This window comes from Odontesthes bonariensis, chromosome 1, assembly GCF_027942865.1.
Source record: "Odontesthes bonariensis isolate fOdoBon6 chromosome 1, fOdoBon6.hap1, whole genome shotgun sequence".
Lineage (NCBI taxonomy): Eukaryota > Metazoa > Chordata > Actinopteri > Atheriniformes > Atherinopsidae > Odontesthes > Odontesthes bonariensis.
In genome coordinates, this window is record NC_134506.1 from 43,373,883 (window position 1) to 43,395,031 (window position 21,149).

At 40.4% G+C, this 21,149-nt stretch overlaps 1 protein-coding gene across 2 annotated transcripts; it reads left to right on the forward strand.

Moving 5' to 3' along the window:
- Positions 1 to 4,805: 4,805 nt before the first annotated feature.
- Positions 4,806 to 10,426, forward strand: LOC142382130 (class I histocompatibility antigen, F10 alpha chain-like). Of its 2 annotated transcripts, none has more exons than XM_075467651.1 (8): positions 4,806 to 4,956; positions 6,163 to 6,423; positions 6,761 to 7,042; positions 8,197 to 8,499; positions 8,958 to 9,053; positions 9,741 to 9,758; positions 9,900 to 9,956; positions 10,297 to 10,426. In XM_075467651.1, exons 1-7 carry the CDS (start codon positions 4,896 to 4,898, stop codon positions 9,935 to 9,937), a joined length of 1,059 nt encoding a protein of 352 aa, XP_075323766.1. In that variant the 5' UTR covers positions 4,806 to 4,895; the 3' UTR covers positions 9,938 to 9,956; positions 10,297 to 10,426. The 2 variants fall into 2 exon arrangements, with proteins under 2 accessions (XP_075323766.1, XP_075323775.1); XM_075467660.1 differs by having other exon boundaries at positions 8,961 to 9,053.
- The last annotated feature ends 10,723 nt before the right edge of the window (positions 10,427 to 21,149 follow it).

A 21,149-nucleotide genomic window follows, 5' to 3' on the forward strand; every position in this document is an offset into this window, starting at 1 on the left:
TTTATACGGACCACGGCCGCTCTGGGCTTCCGTACTCACTTGTTCGCGCTCCTTGTATCACAGCCATTATAACGAACAGCCTTGCCACTCTCTATTAAGCCCCATTGTACCGGCTTTTTGGCTGCAGTTCCACCAGAATTCCACTGGGGCGTCGGTGGAGACCAGAATGAATGGGGCCCAATGGAGCTAGATGCTACAAATGGTCAGTTTCACCTAAAGGCTGATTCATACTCGGCGCAAACGCGCAACTGTTCTGGCTCGAGAACCATTAATGACGTCATCGAAAGCGCCAGCCCCTTCACAGTTCCTTCAGCTCATAAGCGCAGTTTGCGCCGAGTATGCGTCACATTTGCAGTTCTCTCCAGACCAGCGGACGTCACTGTTGAGGAAACAAGCTGAAAAGCATACGAAGAAAAGCATACACAATGCCACCTGTGGTGTCACGCCAGCAGAGGCTGGCACATCTGATGCGGAATGAATTTACTCTGGGTGTAGAACTGTATATGTATCTCAGAGCTCAGCGGCTGCGGCAAAAACAGAAGAGAAGGTGGGATGTTCGTCCTTTGCAACAAGACGAACTTTGCCAAACGTTGTCCCAGTGTAACTTCATAGACGTGTCGTACAGATGTTTGTAGAGGCGCATCCTCTCGGTCACCGCGGTCTCTGCGGTGTTCATGTTTCCTTTCTCTTGGTCAGCTGTTTCCGGTGGAGCGCGCGCGAAGTCAGAAAAAAAGTTGTGTGCGCGCCCTTGCGCCGCGCGAGGATTTTTTAGCTTGCGACGGGGGGCGTGGCGGAATTTTGGGACACGTGACCGTTTGCGCCATTTGCGACCAGCTAGTATGAGCGAGGTCGCGCCGAGTAAGAATCAGCCTTTAGTCTCCTCAAGAGCACTCAGATTTGAATGTAGTTTCTGAGAGCTCAACATGGGTTTCAAGTCAAAAATCTACTGAACGAGTACATATATCGCTTTGATTTCTTACAGGTTGGCTTCTTGTTGTCCACAACGCGCTAGCATTGTGCTAATGACAGCGCTCGACCAGAATTACGGCCAGAGGCACCGCTTGACGGCTGGCTCCATACCAAGCGACAACAGAATTAAGATGGACTTTTTCCGCTTATGTTACCACAGCCTAAGAATCTGTGATGTTACCACACATTCTCTCTTACTACAGCTCTTCCTTGAAAACGCTGCTGCCTTTGAGACCAACAACAAGCAGGATTCTTGCCGTAAAGCGGCATCTCAGGTCGTAAGCTATGTATGACGTCATATACACTTCAAATCCTTTTTTTAAGCAAATGAGTGGCTCTAAAAATCTAAAACTCAGCCATGGGTATTTTCTAAACATCCTCTTTCGAAAACAACATTCGAATTACTAGAGAAAAAATTATATCTTGAGATAAGGGCACGAAAGGGTGTATAGCTCCATAGGACTCCATTCATTCTGGTCTCCAAAATTGGGCGCCCCACGTGGAAAAAGGGTGGAACTGCAACCAAAATCGCCTCGTTGGAAACCGGAAATGCACCGTGAGTGGCGAATCTGTACTATTATAGAATCTGTGCTTGTATGTCTTTCTGAGCTCCTTTAGCTCCCTTTCGCCTGCCTGAAATTCAGTGTAGGCGTATTAACTCTGACATGGAAAGATTCTCTCCTTTCGCCGTCCCGCTGCTGACACACACACACAGGGGGCGGCAGAAAGTTAGAGCCCGCTCAGATTAGTTCAGGCTGGGAATCCCAAACGTGAAGAAAAACTTACCCAGCAGGCGGACTCTTCTTGGGCTTCGAAAACATTTTCTGCTATTTTTTTTAGCGACTTAACGACACACAGTCTTCCAGTTTCACACTTCCTCCCGTCTTTCTTGGTGAACGTTAGTTTTCAAACGGTCGAAGCGAACCGTTTCCACGGCAACGCGATGCCCGCTTTTTAAAAGGCACAATTCAGCGTTTCAGGGTCGGAGGAAAACAACAATCCCTTGACCGTTGAGAAGAGTTTTATTTGTCACTCAGCCTGTTGTGTGTTGATAACCAGTCGATCAATCAATAACCAAACGAACAGTTTCCCAGTTACAATAATGACAACTTTAAATGTGATTCAGAAGCACGGCTCAAAACGTTTATTCAAATTTAACCTTTACATCTAACTCATCAGTTATAGCTCTACAATAAGAAGAAGAATAGAATAGAAAATTACTTTATTAAAATTCAAATTAGTGAAGTCGCTCAATTTTTTTTTTTAATATTTACAATGATTGTATTAACAACAACAAAAATAATACCAATTATAGTAAAAAAAAATACTACTACTAACTAATAATAATAATAAATGACGAAATAAAAAAATAAATCAATCAATAAATTTGAGAAGAACATGTCAGCAGTCACTGTTAAAAAGCCTTCTGGCTGTGGGAAAATGTAAATGTATTTTATTTATACAGCCCTTTACAGACAATCCTTACGATGCACCAAAGTGCTTCACAGCAGGTAATAAATAAAGAGAAGAAGAAGTCAAAACAAATAAAAACAATAAAAGAACAGTGAAAACAATTAAAATACAACAAAATCTAATAAGATAAAAGTGCCATCATACTACTGGGTATTAAAAGCCATCCTAAATAAGAAGGTTTTTAGCCCAGATGTGAAGAGGCCCAGGTCAGGAATAAGACGCAGCTGGACGGGGGGCTTATTCCAGAGCCTGGGGGCAGCTTTGGGAAAAGGCTCGCTCACCCCAGGGTTTGTATTCTGACCTGGGCACTTCCAGCAGAAACTGATCTGTTGACCTCAGAGCTCTACCAGGACTGTTAAAAGCTCAGATAAATACGATGGGGCGAGGCCGTTAAAGGGGAACTGCGGTATTTTCAACATTAAGCCTCTTTTCTGAGTCGTCTGCAATGTTTTAGAACCCCCCTCACCGCTTTTTTGATGTTTACTGCTGTCGCCGGTATTTGCCTAATTTTGATTCTTCTCAACCTGCTTCAGAACGGCAAGTCATGCGCATGTCTAGAAAGGTCCGTAAAAGCACAATAAACGTCCGTTTTCAAAATCATCAACTCACCGGAGTGGTTACTGGTGTGCACTGGTAATCCATATCAAATTTCGTTGCGAAAAGTTGCTTCTGTCGTGTTTTATTTGGCAGCTCGTTCATGCTCGCACTATTTTCTTAGCGGTGGCGGAGTAATATCAACGAACATCCTGTACAAAATGTCAAATAAAACACGACAGAAGCAACTTTTCGCAACTACAGAAAGATGCTGATGTTAAAAGTGTGTTTGCACAACAAATGTTATGGCACTTTCATTCATATGGCAGCACATTTAAAATAAAACTAAATGCTAAAAGCTATACACTACATTTTTGGATTTTGAGTACAAATGTGATTAATCAGGGAAATCATGTGATTAATTAGATGAAACATTTTAATCGTTGCCCAGCCTTAGTCATTACTAAAGCTGACACCTTATTAAAGTGTTTTAATGCACTTAGACAGCATTTGGAGGAACCTGCACAGCCATGGATGGAGTGAATGTCTCAGATACCAAAGCTCCAGCAGGCGGGAAAACAAACACCAAGTACTTTGAACTGCAGTGGAAAATAAGTTTAATTATTTATTGAAAGTAAGCAATAAATAATACTGTGATAAAAATAGTTTATAAGTACTCAGACTGTACATCATTGTTACAAGATGGGGAGATTCAACAGGAAAGAGCAGGAATAAAACAACAGCAACATGATTTGCAACTAAAATCACACAAAAGAACGTTTTTACACTAATTTTTGTTTTTAGAAATTGATTTTTTTTTACACTGTTGCTTTTTCAAATTCAAAGTCTGATTTTGATGCTGTAAAAATTCAATATTAGAAATTCGTGTTCAAACTCTGATGGCACAGAAAAACTTCCATAGGTTGTAGTTACTCCCCCATGTTAATCCTGATTTATGATGGCCAATGTTGGTAACTGCAATAAAGCCACTTCAACAGATTATGAAGTCTCGGTATCTACTTATTGATATCCCAACTTGTTTTTACATTGTCAGACATTCTGGATTGATGTACATGACTGGCTGCACACGGGGGTCCGTCCCGAACCCTTCTCCCTAAAAGACATTACTTATGGTGTATAGTGATGCATATTTCAGCACAGGTCTTTCCAAATATGCGAACACCTGCCATATGAGTGTCTATGAGTGCCGAGATTTGAGTTTGCTGTCTTTCGACGGAAGCTGCCAGAGATATTTTCCATGTGTCCTCCCAGAGGAAAACTTTACTCTACAGCTCTGCCACTGCGGTCAGGAGAGCAGACGTTAGTCTTTTTCTGATTTAAAGTGCGCCCGTATTACAGAATTTATGGCAAATGCAGGAAGTCCATGATACGGAGCGTGCAAATATTTTACTAAACTGTGAAATCCCTTTGATCCATAATTTCTGACAAAGGTGTGTACACTTGAACTCAGGTACACCCTGACTGTTCACTCTCTCAGGATCAAGCTCATTAACTGTATCATTTTGGAGAAATTCAGCCTCAAAGGTCATTAATTTGAAGTGAAAAAGACATGCGCGATATTTATGCAACTTTAAAATTGCAACTGTAAAACTGTAAAATGCAACTGTCCGGAGTTCAAGTGTATCAACCTTTGTCAGAAATTATGGATCAAAGGGATTTTACAGTAGAGTAAAATATCTGCACGCTCCGTATCATGGACTTCCTGCATTTGCCATAAATTCTGTAATACGGGCGCACTTTAAATCAGGAAAAGACGAACTTCTGCTCACCTTGACCGCAGAAGCTCTGCCTCCTCCCTCTTTGCCTGCGTTAAAGCAGGAAGTGCGGAGACTGTTTCTGATCAACAGAAGTGAAACGGCATTGAGTTAATGTTTAATCTTATAAATCCATGGAGGTAGATGATGAAAGTGAAGTTCTTGATGTTTTTTGTTCTCCTGGGAATTCAGGACTCTGCATCAGGTGGGTTAGGTATTAACATTGATTTATTTTTTTTACATAATTTAGTTCTTTACCTACCGAGCGAGTTTGTCCATAAAGTAAGTAATTAAACAGCAGAAAACAAGACAAATAAGTAAATAAAGATGTGAACAAATAACCAGCGGGGGGCAGAACCAGTTAAAAGAAGGATTTAACTGGAACTTTCCTGTGTAAAACCTGGCTGTATGATTTGCATTAAGGTTCATGTTTACTGCAGATGTCCGGTAGTGAACTCCTTCTCATTGTCTTTGCTAATGTGTAAACTTTGTAGACATGGCTGTTATCTACAAAAAATATTTATACAAGTTTTGTTTTTAATTCTCATGAGGTATAAATTACGTTTCATCAAAGTTTATCTTATATCTAATCTTTTTCAGTAAAAAACACTGAAAAAAATAGTGCCACGATCTGTGCTTACTTTCACTTTCACTAGTGATCCACGATTTTTGCTCGCTGTCTCTCGGCGGAAGCTGCCAGAGACCTCTTCCATTTCCCCCTCTTATATATTCTTATATAAAAGAAAAATCTTATATATTCGTGTATATTTTTGACGGATAATTACCAGAATTTACAACAGCCCAGTAATTCAGGAGCAGTTTTAATGCCGTCCACCAGAGACGATGAATGAAAACAAGATAACAAATAAATATCTAGAATATTTTGAAGTTTTATAAATAAGATATTTTATCTGAATAACAACAATTAACAAACAGCCATGAACGGACATCTTAGCTAATGGATTTTATTTTAAAAAAACGGAAAAAAACCTTGTTTTACGATAAAGGTCTATAGATCTGTTTACAGAGGAATGTTGGAGGTTGAGAAGGAAAAGTTTATTCATGCAAGCAGCTCTATGAAGTGACCACAGACCTCTGATACATTCAGTCAGCAGCTCTCGCTATAAGATTATATTGCAAGGTTTGGCAATATTGTTAGACACGAGGAAATGATGATTTTTATGATCTCTGTATCAAAGTATATAAATTATTTAGGTTGTGAGGATTGAGTTCATACATTCATGACACCATATTTCAAAGTGTCCTGAAAATAAAATGATTATAATTACACTGTTGGTTCAGCATCATATTTCAGCACAGCTGAAGCTCAGCTGCATGGTTTTAGTTTGCTGAATGCTTCAGAGTGAGATGTTTACCATGAGAGTGAAAACAGCATTTTCTGTCTCCACAGTTACACATTCACTGCAGCACTTCCAAACGGCATCATCAGGAATGCCAGGCTTCCCAGAGTTTGTCCGTCTGGGAATGGTGGATGGTGTTCAGATAGATTATTATGACAGTAACATCAGGAGTGTGATTCCAAAACAGGACTGGGTGGCACAGAGTGAAGGTCCAGAGTACTGGAAGGAACAGAGATTTGAATCTATGGGTACTGAGAAGTACTTCAAAGCTGACTTTAAAGCTCTGAAGCAGCGCTTCAACCAGACTGAAGGTGAGTAATGAGCAGTTTTCTGAAACTTTATTCTGATTAAGAATTTAAGATTTAATTCTGATCATTGCTGGTTGGCCAAAATAAGCCTTCAAACCGCCTTTCTATGCTTTCTTGATTTTACCTTTTAAACATTTAATTGATTAAACATAAAATAATCTTAACATGATCACCAGAAACTAAAATAATTAGTTTAACTTTAAATTTGTTATAGCAGGAGGTGCAGATTCTGTATTTAGGCGTCTCTGTGTCTGTGTGTGAACAATGTAATGTCATCTGTTATTAAGTCGCTCTGCTTGGTTCTCACTGTGGTTCACTGAAGACTGTCTCCTTCTTTCAGGTGTCCACACTTACCAGAGAATGTACGGCTGTGAGTGGGATGATGAGACTGACAAGTTAGTTAAAGGTTATGATCAGTTTGGTTATGATGGAGAAGACTTTATATCACTGGACCTGAACACAGAGACATGGATCGCTGCAATAGCGCAGGCTGTCATCACCAAAAATGAGTGGGACCATGACAGAGCTTTGATGGCACAGAAGAGGAATTACCTGAACCATATCTGTCCTGATCGGCTGAAGAAGTATCTGAACCATGGGAGGAGCTCTCTGATGAGAACAGGTAGAATCACATGACCTGATTTGATAGAATGGACACAATGTTTTATATGTGTTCATGTTGTTACTGATACAGTAACACGATGGGCCTCATTTTCTACTTTCTCTCCTCAACACTCTCCCTCCTTTTCAGCTGTCACTCTCTTACATTTTTATTATCACCCTTTCTTTCAGTATTGTCCTCAGTTTTGTCCCATTTCTAACCTTTTTATAGTGAGAATGCTTTAAGGCATTCTCACTATTAAGTTCCTGTTTCTCTTTATTATTGTTATTCCGCCAGTTTTCGGCACCTAACTACTCCTGCATACCTTCAGCTATTTCTACAATTTTGGTATCAAAACATTCAGCTCTTTCAGCAGATTCCTGCTATGATGTTTTGTGTTTTTAACTTTTACACTTTTTAAGATATTCAACTTTTATTAAAAGAAACAAGCTATTACCACTTGTTTCAGCTTTTTCAAATCTTCAGCCAATTTTGAAATATTAAAGTTTCAAAAAATGAACATTTTGCTCCTTCTTGATTTTTATGAATGAGCACACAGTTGAGTGCGTGCTGATAAGTTTCACATTTTTCAATTTTTTCAAACAAATTCCTCTGACTTTCATACATTTTAACTTAGAGAAACAAATTATACCTTAAAATGTAGGAAACATTGTCCTCTTTCAGCCAATGTAACTCCTAAAGAGCTCACATTTACAGAATTTCAGCTATGAGCCTTGAACCGAGAGCAACCTCTCAAATTCTCTGACTAACTCCAATGTTAAGTTTGGTAGTACACAAAAATCACAAAATTCCTTCAAGCAATACCTTAGCAACAGTTTGTTCTGCTAAAATTGAACTATTTTCAGCTTTTTTAGCATGATCAGCTATCCCCATTCAGCTCATAAGCATTCTCACTGCTGTTTAGCAGGAACAGCTCTTTCTAGTTTCCTTTACTGTCTCCTCATACATTCTCACTTCTTTCTCAGGTATCTGACTCTCACTCCTTCTTTCTTCTCATCGTTTCTTCCTTTTTTGTTTCATCACCCCTTTTAAATCGGTACACATGACATGTTAGCTTAGAAATTTAAACCATATCACATCATAGTGATATTGCATTACCAGTGTGGAGTTAATAATGATACAGAAATGCTAAAATGTTTCTCTTTACTCCTCAGAGCTTCCATCAGTGTCTCTCCTCCAGAAGTCTGCCTCCTCTCCACTCAGCTGCCATGCTACAGGTTTCTATCCTGACAAAGCTGAACTGTTCTGGAGGAGAGATGGAGATGAGATTCATGAGGGTGTGGTCAAAGGAGAGATCCTCCCCAACAATGATGGAACCTTCCAGATGAGTGCTGACATGAATATTTCATCTGTTCCACCTGAAGACCGGATGAAGTACGAATGTGTGTTTCAGCTCTTTGGACGGGATGACCTCCTTATCAAACTGGAGAAAACAAAAATCAAGCCCAACGCAGTCTGTAAGACTTCAGTCAATTCTGATGAAGTTTGATGCAAAATGTTATTCTCTGATGTTTTTGTTTGGTCTTTTCTTCCAATATTTTGTGACTAGTTTGAAGCATTGGATCAGAAACACATTATCACTGTTCATATGTCAGAAATGGGATGTCAATTTAGACAAAAATAAGTTACTTATTATGAAATAAAGCAAAAACTTGACAGAAACAAATTCAGTGTAACAGTAAACAGTCTTGCTGGACAGAAGTCAGCACAGACAGAACTGAGTAAAAACAGTAAAGCAGAACAAACACACAGTCACAGTAACTATACTCAGGATAAATAGTGATACAAATATTAATTAACAGCATAGATTCAAACACTGACCACATACAGTATCATTGTTTATGGATTTTATCTGCTCCTCACATGTATGTTTGTTTAATTTAAAAAAGTTGTGATTTGTTATTTGTTTCCTCAGCAGCGAATCTCATCATCGTGATCGCCTGCAGCATTGCTGCAGTTGTTCTCTGCATCATCACTGTGATCGGATTCATTCTCTACAAAAAGAAGAACGGTGGGAGAGCAACACGTTTTCTACTTTCTCAGTATTCTGACTTAATGTAGAGTTGGAATAAGAAAAAAAACTAAATTTCCATCAAAATCACAAAATTAGGTTAAAGTAATACTATGTAACATTTCTACCTTAAGATAACAGCTTGAAAAAAATTGTGCGGCTAGAATGAGTTTTAATATTACGATTGGCCTGTCTCCTATGCCCTTCGGGGGTCTGAGTTGGAAAAACTGCGCTATGTAACTTTGCTGGACCGGCCCGGGAGCTGAGCGGAAGTACTTCGACTTGCTTTCTGGCACACCTACCGCAAAAACAAATAGACCCCTCTCACGCTCCCAGGTATAAGGCTAAGCTAGCGCAACATTGTCAGTACGATCATCATGGCAGAGGCACCGAAGAAACAGAAGAAGACGTTGACTGATGAAGCAAGGAAGAGAAAGAGAGAGGCCGACGATGTCTCTGGACATCTGGCATGCTGCACAGAATTACCTCCAAGCCTGTAGGGGGAACTCCATAATGGGCTTTTTGAGAAGTTACATAGTATTTAAATAAAAAATAAGCAGTGAACGACTCTGAGCCATTTACACGAGAATGTGAACATTACAAGATGCTGTAAGACATGATCTGTATGAGAATGTTTAATGTGTAGCAGCTGTAATTATGAGCTTTTTCTTCTTCTTTTCATTTCAGCCAAGCGCCCTCTAACTCGTAAGTAATACATTTATTTAGTATAAATCTCACGTTGTGTGGTAACAACAGACCTCTATATTTTACTTCTTCAGGACTGTTTCTGTCAGCTGTTCATTCCTGATTCAGGATGTGGTCTAACTGTGTGTTCTGACCTCACAGCTATAGAAAACGCTGAAGTCCAGGAGCAAATGATGTGAAATCTCAGCCGGGAACACAGTGAGTTGATTCAGATGTTAAACAAAGCTGCTTGAATGATAAAAAGTAATAACCACATGTGAGTGATTATTTAATCAGTAATGCACCTGTGACACACTGTAGTCTGACTTTAAGTTATATTTTCATGTTACTGTTTAAACTAATGTATGTAATGTTGACTGAGATTATGAGAAGAAATGTACAAATGCTTTTTTTTCTGAAGTTTTTCACATCTGCAGTTTACTTTAACTCCAATATTAACCTTCAGAAAGCTGGTAAAAGAAATGCACATCTATGGTTTAATGGTGAAATAAACAGTGATTTCTATTTTGTGTAATCTTTTATCTTTTTGTCTCTCCAGGTTCATGGATAAAGTTTGCACTGAAATAAGGAACGGCATCACTGATAGACAAGGAACTGATTAAAGACCAGATCCAGATGAGCTGAGGGGTCTGGAAGGTTCATACTGGGTCAGGAGGTCGCTGATGCATTCTGGTCCTGGACCATTCAGAGCTTTATAGAGCAGCATCAGAACTTTAAAGTCTATCCTCTGATGGACAGGCAGCCGGTGTAAAGACCTCAGAGCTGGACTGATGTGGTCCACTTTTTTGGTCTCAGTGAGGACTCGAGCAGCAGAGTTCTGAATAAGCTGCAGTTGTCTAACTGACTTTTTAGGTCGACCTGTAAAGATCCTGTTACAGTAATCAAGCCGACTGAAGATGAATGCATGGACTAGTTTTTCCAGGTCCTGCTGACACATCAGATCCTTTAACCTTGATATATTCTTAAAGGGATAGTAGGCTGACTTTGTTACTGCCTTAATGTGTTTTTCCAAGTTTAGGTCTGAGTCCATCACTACACCCAGATTTCTGGCCTGGTTGGTATTTTTTAGGTGTATAGATTGAAGTTCTGTGGTGACTTGTAATCGTTTGTCTTTGGCTCCAAAGACAATTACCTCAGTTCTGTTTTTGTTTAGCTGGAGAAAGTTGTGGCACATCCAGTCATTAATCTCCTCAATGCATTTACCAAGAGCCTGTACAGGGCCTCAGTCTCCTGGTGACACTGTAATGTATATCTGCGTGTCATCTGCATAGCTATGGTAGTTTATTCTGTTGTTTTTTATAATCTGTGCCAGTGGGAGCATGTAGATGTTAAACAGAAGAGGTCCCAGGATGGAACCTTGGGGAACTCCACATGTGACTCTTGTGTGTTCAGATGTAAAGTTACCTATTGACACAAAGTACTTCCTGTTCTCTAAGTATGTTTTGAACCAGTTTAGTAGAGTTCCGGAAAGACCCGCCCAGTTCTCCAGTTGTTTCAGTAATATATTGTGGTCAACTGTATCGAATGCAGATTTAAAGTGCAGATTTAAGACAGCAGTCAGTGTAACTGGTTTATCTGAGTTCCTCCTGATGGTAAATTGTTCCCGTTCGATGAGCTGGAATCGGCTCCAGTCATCAGGATGGAAACTTTATAGTTTTACATTAATTTCATGAATATCTTGATTCTCAGTAATTCAAAATAATTACTGTCTGGTTAATTCTGCAGCTCCAAATTATTAGTTTATTTTCAGAGAATATATACGAATGGAAAAGAACAGATCTGAACATTGGCTCAAATTGTACTTGAAATGTGTAAATATTCTGCTTTTATGTTTTTTTATGATAAAACATACCAGGGATGAAGATCAGAATGTAACATATGGCAAAGATGTAACAAATGAAATGTGCATGGAGAGATTGTATTATTCTGAAAGAAGTTGAACATGATACAGAGAAGGAAGAGAAAGGACTGTGCTTCATAAAGACAGTGGAGGTGAAATGTCTGAGTACATTGAGACGAGTAACAACGAGCTTGTGCTTGTCCATCCGTCCATTTTCTTTACCAGCTTATTCCACTTCAGGGTCGCAGAGGAGGCTGGATCCTTCCCCAGCTGTCATTGGGTGAGAGGCAGAGTACACCCTGAACAAGCTCGGTCCACCACAGGGACGCATGCATACTCACTCTCACTCCTAGGGGCTATTTGTGTTACATTTTATGTATGAAAGGTGCTATATAGATAAAGTAAATAAAAGTTAAAGACACCAACTAACCAAGCATGCGTGTTTTCTGGATGGTGGGAGGAAGCTGGAGTACCTGGAGAACCCACATGTACACAGGGAGAACATGGAAACTCCACAAAGAAAGGCTGCAGCTGGGAATCGAACCTACAACCCTCTTTGCTGTGAGGCGACAGTGCCAAACCACACCACCGTGCAGCCCTGCTTATCTTTGTAAACAGCTAAATGTAAGATATGTGCTCTGTGTAGTCTCTGGAAGGATTGGTTTATTCAGTAATGTAGTAGTAGTAGTACCATTTACGGTGCGTTCACACCAGACGCGGTCGGGCGACGCGATTACATACAAAGTCAATGCAAAGACGCGATTAGGCGCGGATTCGAGCTGGCGGCGCGATGAGGCGCGGTGGGGCGGCGCGGTAAGGCGCGGTGAGGAGCGGTGAGGCGGTGCGGTGATGCGGTGGCCGCCGCGCGAGTGAAAATATGCGATTCGCGCGAGTTCAAAAAATCCAACTTTGGCGAAATATTCGCGCCAGACAGCCTATCAGCGTTGAGATTCTGGACGACAGTGACGTGGAGACAGATGGGACTGCACATGGAAATTAGCTTCTAAGCTACAATCTGGTGCAGGTCATCTCTTTACTTTGTAATTAATGTACTTTGCACATGGTCCCTGACAAAATAAAATAAAAAAATTAAATCACCGCCTTCTCCAGGAGTTCCGTCTGGATGACGGCCGCCTCCAGCGGCACCCCAGGCCCACCAGGACCCAGCCCGACGACCCGCTCGGGAGGACCGGCGCCGCGATCTCTCGGCAGGACACCATGCCACAGGCTCCCCGCAGCTGAAACGGAGCCGCGGCCCAGCTGCGGAGCGCCTGCAGCCGGCGTCCCGCCGAGAGATCACGGTACCGATCCTCCCGAGCAGGCCACCAAACTGGGTCCCGGCGAGCCCGAAACACCGCTGGAAGCGGCCGCCACGGTGTCATCAGATCACAGGACATGGTTCCAGCAATCCATATCCTTAGTTTGTTTGTCTCTGATGAGACAATGATAAACAAATTTGCTTTCGATGGTGTCAAGCCTGTGTGGTGGTAAAAAGTGATTTGTACAAAGAAAAAGTGCCCCATGCTTAAAGTCAAGCATAGTAGTGGGAGTGACATGGTTTGGGGCTGTATGGATGCCATCAACAGTAGGAAGCTGAATTTCACCAAAAGAAACATGCTTGTCAACATGTACTGTGACTACTGAAGCAGATCATGATACTCTCCATAGGATTTCAGTCAAATCTCACACACGTCTCTTTTAGCCTGGTGCAGACTCAAAATGTAAAATTTCAATGTAAGGCAAGGATGAAACGCACAACGATGACCTCCCTTTTAATGCCTTTTCATTTCATGACATTTCGGGCCAACACGGCCCATTCTCAGGGAGTTTAACATAGGGGTGTACTCACTTTTGCACCAGCATAATTTCACAAAAATGGACAAATATGTCATTTAAGTTATATTATTGACCTTTCTTTTCTGTTGTAAGCTGAACAGATGTTGTATTAAACTTACTCTATGCACGTTTTGGGAATAACTTGTGTGTGTATTAAAATATTGTTCAAAATGTTACTTTTCAACAGGGGTGTACTCATTTTCACTGTGCACTGTATATATATATATATATATATATATATATATATATATATATATATATATATATAAAGGGCTGGGTGGGTTAACTCGTTATTATTGTTGATAAATATTTTATGGTGCATTAATGCAGGTTTTTATACCTTTAATGGATAGGAAAGTTCAGATAGACAGGAAGCAGGGGGCAGAGAGAGGGGGAACAACATGCAGCACAGGGCCGTCCGATGCGGGACTGGAACCGGGGCCAGCTGCAGCGAGGACTATAGCCTCTGTACATGGGGCGCCTGCTCAACCCACTACGCCACAGACCGCCCCTGTTTTATTATTTATTTTATTATTGTAAAAGTCTGTTGCTCACAGGCTTTTATTTTCTAAACGTCTGTTGCTCACAGGCTTTTATTTTGTAAAAGTCTGTTGCTCACAGGCTTTTATTTTGTAAAAGTCTGTTGCTGTCTGCTGTGGAACAGGAAAAGAAAGTAATCGGCGGATCCACCAAACATGGAGAAGGGTACGGAACTTTTACTCGGCCATTTTCATTTTAAAGTTCTTCCAGACGGCGGAGTCGACAGAACCAAAGTCATCTGTAAACACTGCCAAGTTGAATTGTCTTCTCAGCGTAGTAGTTCCAGTCTAAAATATCACTTAAAGGCAAAACACACAACTGATAGCAGCAAGTCATTCAAGGAAACAGACAGTGGAGCGAGGCTTCTACATAAAAACTACAGAAAGATGCTGATGTTAAAAGTGTGTTTGCACAACAAATGTTATGGCACTTTCATTCATATGGCAGCACATTTAAAATAAAACTAAATGCTAAAAGCTATACACTACATTTTTGGATTTTGCGTACAAATGTGATTAATCAGGGAAATCATGTGATTAATTAGATGAAACATTTTAATCGTTGCCCAGCCCTAGTCATTACTAAAGCTGACACCTTATTAGAGTGTTTTAATGCACTTAGACAGCATCTGATGAGAAAAAAAAAGGCTCTGATGCTTCACTCGCTGGGAGGAACCTGCACAGCCATGGATGGAGTGAATGTCTCAGATACCAAAGCTCCAGCAGGCGGGAAAACAAACACCAAGTATTTCGAACTGCAGTGGAAAATAAGTTTAATTATTTATTGAAAGTAAGCAATAAATGATACTGTGATAAAAATAGTTTATAAGTACTCAGACTGTACATCATTGTTACAAGATGGGGAGATTCAACAGGAAAGAGCAGGAATAAAACAACAGCAACATGATTTGCATTGTGCATAAATGACTAAATCACACAAAGAAAACGTTTTTACACTAATTTTTGTTTTTAGAAATTGATTTTTTTTTACACTGTTGGTTTTTCAAATTCAAAGTCTGATTTTGATGCTGTAAAAATTCAATATTAGAAATTCGTGTTCAAACTCTGATGGCACAGAAAAACTTCCATAGGTTGTAGTTACAATTCATAACAATTCATACACAGGGCAATTCAAAGTGCTTCACAGCTACATAAAATCACAAGAAGGCAATAAAACCATTAAAAAGAAATAAAAAATAAAATAAAGAAATTAAAAACCCATTAAAATAATCATTCATTAATTTAAAAGCAAAGAGTGCAGATAAATACTTTCAGGTGTCGTATTCACAGCTAAAAACTGTTTTCAGCCTGGATTTAAACATTGTCAGAGTTGAGGCCTGTCTCACATCTTCTGGAAGGCTGTTCCAGATTTTAGGAGCATAAAACTGAAACGCAGCCTCAGCTTGTTTAGTCCTGACTCTGGGCACCAGCAGGAGACCCCTCCCTGAGGCAGGAGACCCCTCCCTGAGGCAGGAGACCCCTCCCTGGGGCAGGAGACCCCTCCCTGGGGTTCTCAGAGCCCGAGTTGGTTCATATGGCTCTAACTTGTCACCATGAAGAGACTTGAGCTGTTTTAAAGTCTATTCTCTGAGCGACAGGAAGCCAGTGCAGAGACCTGAGCACTGGACTAATATGGACGTATTTCCTGGTTCTGGTCAGGACTCGAGCAGCAGCGTTCTGGATGTACTGCAGCTGTCTTACAGCCCGTTTAGAGCCCAGTGAGCAGGCCGTTACAGCAGTCTAACCTGCTGGAGACAAACGCATGGATCAGTCTCTCTAAGTCTGGTTTAGACACTATTCCTTTGATTCTGGCAAAGTTTTTTAGATGGTAAAAAGCTGCTGATGTTACAGATTTAATGTGGCTGTTAAAGTTCAGGTCTGAGTCCAACATTACCCCGAGATTTCTGACCTGATAATTAGGTTTTAGAGAGAGAGTCTGAAGGTGACTGATAACACTTTCTCTTTGTTTCTGTGGGCCACAGACAATGATTTCAGTTTTGTCTGAGTTTAGCTGGAGAAAATTGTTTGGCATCCACACACTGATCTGTTCGATGCAGCGACACGATGTATCGCTGCACAATGTAAAGTGCGCCCATATTACAGAAATTATGGCAAATGCAGGAAGTCCATGATACGGAGCGTGCAAATATTTTACTAAACTGTAAAATCCCTTTGATCCATAATTTCTGACACTTGAACTCAGGACCATCCTGACTGTTCACTCACTCAGGATCAAACTCATTAACTGTATCATTTTGGAGAAATTCAGCCTCAAAAGTCATTCATTTGAAGTGAAAAAGGCATTATTTGCAATATTTACTCTAATGTAAAATTTTTTCTTTCATCCATCATTTCTGACAAAGGCGTGTACACTTGAACTCAGGAACATCCTTACTGTTTAGTAATTCAGCCTCAAAGTTCACATTTTTAGTTTGTAAAGGGAGATTATTTTTATTTTTTAAATATCGATTTTGTTTGTTTGTTCAAAATAAGAATGAAGCTGAACAAATCAAGAGGATTACACTCCAAACAGAGGGAAAGCTAAACAACTGAATCAGCTGAAAACTGAAAACATCATTACAAACCCTCCATGTCTCAGCTCCACATTTGGGAAACAAATAACATCATTCACTAGTAAAATGTGGATGTGTGAGCAGGAAGTGACTATAAACTGTAGATATAGTCTGAAATCATTGTTGACGTTGTTTATTCATTGTTCACAAATCACACAATTCCATTCACTACTCTCTGCCTGCTGAAATGTTTCCGAGTCCTTGTTGATGCACTCAACATGGAACCACCTGCAACACTGAATCTGTAAAAGGGCAAAGGCCAGAAATGTTTTTTGCTTTCTTCATGGAAATCACTAAGTAAATTATGTACTGTTCTACAACCTTTTGATAACTATCTTCATTTGATTATTCTCCAGATCAAAATGTTGTCATTGTTGAAATCTCAATCTAATGCACACTTTCTTTTTGGAATTCTTGATAGGAAAACATGCATATCCCTATGGCTGAGGAGTGAACCTCAGATTGTCCTAGCACAGATGATCGGCTGTCATTTCTCATCCTTTTAGGCTCTTGCTTGCTGTCATCCACTTTAAAACAAGGCATGCAAAATGTGCGGAGAAAACCTTTTAAACAACTTACCCAGTTTGTTAAGTCAGGCCCTTTAAGTGGTGGTTTGACTGCTGAGCACATGGCACAGCTGGTCTCTGTGTTAAACACTAACAGAAAGTTGAAAATATTAGATTTACCACTACTGCCACCACTAACAATTGTTCTTATAATAAATAAAATAATGATTTACTTGTTTTAGCGTATAGAGAATAGGTTTACAGAGTGTTTTTTAGAAAAAGTTCACTAAGCGAGTCAATCAGTCAAAGTTACTGTCATGACTTTGAATTTCGCATTCTTCAGAAATAGAACAAAATTATTTTAGAAGTATCAAAAGAATTAAACTGCAGTGACAGTGTTTGATATGGAATCAGTTCTTGCAAACCTGGCTGATGTAATGCGCATGCCGTTTTCACTTCAAATGACCTATGACTGAATTTCTCCAAAATGATACATTTGATACTGAGAGAGTGAACAGTCAGGATGTTCCTGAGCTCAAGTGTACACGCCTTTGTCAGAAATTATGGATCAAAGGGATTTCACAGTTTAGTAAAATATTTGCACGCTCCGTATCATGGACTTCCTACATTTGCCATAAATTCTGTAATACGGGCGCACTTTAAATCAGGAAAAGACGAACTTCTGCTCACTTGACCGCAGTAGCTCTGCCTCCTCCCTCTTTGCCTGCGTTAAAGCAGGAAGTGCGGAGACTGTTTCTGATCAACAGAAGTGAAACGGCATTGAGTTAATGTTTAATCTTATAAATCCATGGAGGTAGATGATGAAAGTGAAGTTCTTGATGTTTTTGGTTCTCCTGGGAATTCAGGACTCTGCATCAGGTGGGTTAGGAATTAATTTTTTTTACATAATTTAGTTCTTTACCTACCGAGCGATGTTTGTCCATTAAGTAAGTAATTAAACAGCAGAAAACAAGACAAATAAGTAAATAAAGATGTGAACAAATAACCAGCGGGGGGCAGAACCAGTTAAAAGAAGGATTTAACTGGAACTTTCCTGTGTAAAACTTGGCTGTATGATTTGCATCAGCAGGTGAAGCCAGCAGGTGAAGCTAGCAGGTGAAGCCAGCAGGTGAAGCTAGCAGGTGAAGCCAGCAGGTGAAGCTAGCAGGTGAAGTCAGCAGGTGAAGCCAGCAGGTGAAGCTAGCAGGTGAAGCCAGCAGGTGAAGTCAGCAGGTGAAGCTAGCAGGTGAAGCTAGCAGGTGAAGCCAGCAGGTGAAGCCAGCAGGTGAAGCTAGCATATGAAGCTAGCAGGTGAAGCTAGCAGGTGAAGCCAGCAGGTGAAGCTAGCAGGTGAAGCCAACAGGTGAAGCTAGCAGGTGAAGCCAGCAGGTGAAGCTAGCAGGTGAAGTCAGCAGGTGAAGCTAGCAGGTGAAGCTAGCAGGTGAAGCCAGCAGGTGAAGCCAACAGGTGAAGCCAGCAGGTGAAGCCAGCAGGTGAAGCCAGCAGGTGAAGCTAGCATATGAAGCTAGCAGGTGAAGCTAGCAGGCGGCCACCTTGCTCCATCAGTACAGAGCGAATCACCCAGCCTTCACCTTTTCACCAAAGTATGAAACAGTTCATCATATTAAAATTAGTAATAAGCACCAAAAAGAACATTATAGATAAATTAATGGGGAAGAAATTTGAAAAACAGTTGAATAATTCAGTGATTTTGCTTCTTATCTCTACAGAAACTCTGTGTTGAGGCAGTAAAACGGAGCAAAGAGCAAACATTCGAGCTGCAAACTGAGGCAGCGACTCGTCACAGACGCACAGTTTGGTGTAAACAGAGCTCTGTCATCACATTCATGCTGCGGTGACCACGCTGCACAGAGGCGGACAGAGCTGCTCGCCAACAAGGATTATCGAGTGTAACACGGCAACAACCGACTCGGCCTGTTCACACGAACATCAGAAAAACTGCAGCAGGGACTCAAAGGGCTTTTAAAATCAGTAAAAAAAAATGGCTTCTTTTTCACACCAACTTTAGAGATTTCTTCTCTGGAAATAAGGACAAGAATAAAATCAACGAATGGCAGAGTATTTTTGGTAAATTAGGACACAGTACGGACTGATCTGTGCAACTTTTGGTGCAACTCAGCTGTGATGAAAGCTTGTTCCACATCTTCATATTAAATTTACGGTGAGCACATGGAACAGGCATTACCTGGTGGGCGTGCTTTAAACCAGGACTGTTCAATTACAAATTCAGTTGGGCCAGATTTTAAACCCGAGACCTTAAGCTGGGCCGGACATTTTCAGCGGTCAGTAAGGAGGAGGTAATGATGACAGATTTCAAACCAACACAAATATAATGAAACAACGTGTGATAGTTATTCATCATTTCGTATTTTTGTAAAACATGTTTCTAAACTTTTAAATGTACACAATACTCTTAAATGCATTTAATGAACATTAAATGCGATGCATTTGGAAGATTGAAAATAGTCCAGGAGTTTATTATTATCAACACAAGCCTGATAGCTTCTCTGCAGCTAAAGCTGCGTCGACGTCACTTCCTTGATCTGGGAGCTTCAAAGTAAGATGAGGGTTGATCTACTACTGTAGACAACAAAGTATATGCTATATTCTACATGTTTTTTTATGAATTTTTATGTTGTAGAGTTGTGAAATTATTTTATCAATGGAGAAACTGAGCAGCCTTGCTTTGTTGCCTACAGTAGTAGATCAACCCTCATCTTACTTTGAAGCTCCCAGCTCTCTGAAGTGACGTCGACGCAGCTTTAGCAGCAGAGAAGCTATCAGGCTTGTGTTGATAATAATAAACTCCTGGACTATTTTCAAACTTCCAAATGCATCGTTTGGTGAGTACAGACCATATTTGTACTACTGTAGAAGTTTGGTGTCATGGCATGTGATTTTAGTGTGGTAATTTTGGAGATACGGACCAGGATCCATTAACCCTTGTACGAAGCTATTCGGGATAACTCAGTAACTCAGCTGATGTTCAGCCAATATCGAAAAAACTGCGGGTGGGCTACTTGGCTGGATATCACGGTTCAAATGACCCCAGGGTGAATCTACTCCGGAGTATCACTTTAATGGTGAGAAACACACAGATGCTATGACTTGTCTATCAGGCATAGATCAAATTACATTTTCATATAGTGATATTCAGGATCAGAAGGCTATTGTTTCGACCTATACAGCCTACAGGTTAACACAAATAAAAGCACTTACTTTTGAACCTTGCAACAAAAGCTGGAATCATATTTAGTCTTGTGAAACCCCAAGTCAAATATATTCACCTTGTTTTGAAAAAATCAAGTCCATTCATTTTGTACTTATGGCTGGGGTATATATTTTCACAGAACAGAAAAGTGTTGTTTTGCGTTCGCTATAACGCGATTTTGTGTTGAGAAGAACATCGGTACACTCTTTAGACTTTTAAAGACTGAAAGCAACCGATGTTCTTCTCTTCCATCTCCTTCATAAATAATTAAATCGTAGAATAGTATGTTCCCCAGCGTTTGTTTAGGCGAAATGCTTCACTTTCTGAACAAACGAGTGGTGCGCGCTCGCTCCCGCGAGGGGGTGCATCTGACACAACACAACACCGGCAGAGGAAACGGACCAGTTTAACGTTCCGCCTGTTTTACAGCAAAATAAATAGAGCTGCAGGAAGTATTCATGGAAATGAAAAGAGATAAAGAACTAATATTTTCAATATTATGACTTCAGTTGAAAAGAATTAACAGTTAGTCTTTCTGCAAGTTCTGCCGAACTCGAAATGAAAACATGAGCATAACTTTTGTTATAAATTGGCTTTATTCTTAGACTGTATGTATTCATATTCTGTAGTTCTCTAAATAATCTATGTTCCTAGTTTGTACGTTACACTCTGCTCATACAAACGCAATGTATGTCCAACACTTTAAGATGACGTAGCGGGATAAAATAACTGGGTCAGATAAAGCGTCTCTTAGGACAGATGGGTCTGCTGCAGTAGATGCACGCCTGAAACAACACACACTCACATCGCTTATCACATCCAAAGAACATGACGAAGACGGTGGATGACCTGCTCACAGCATGAG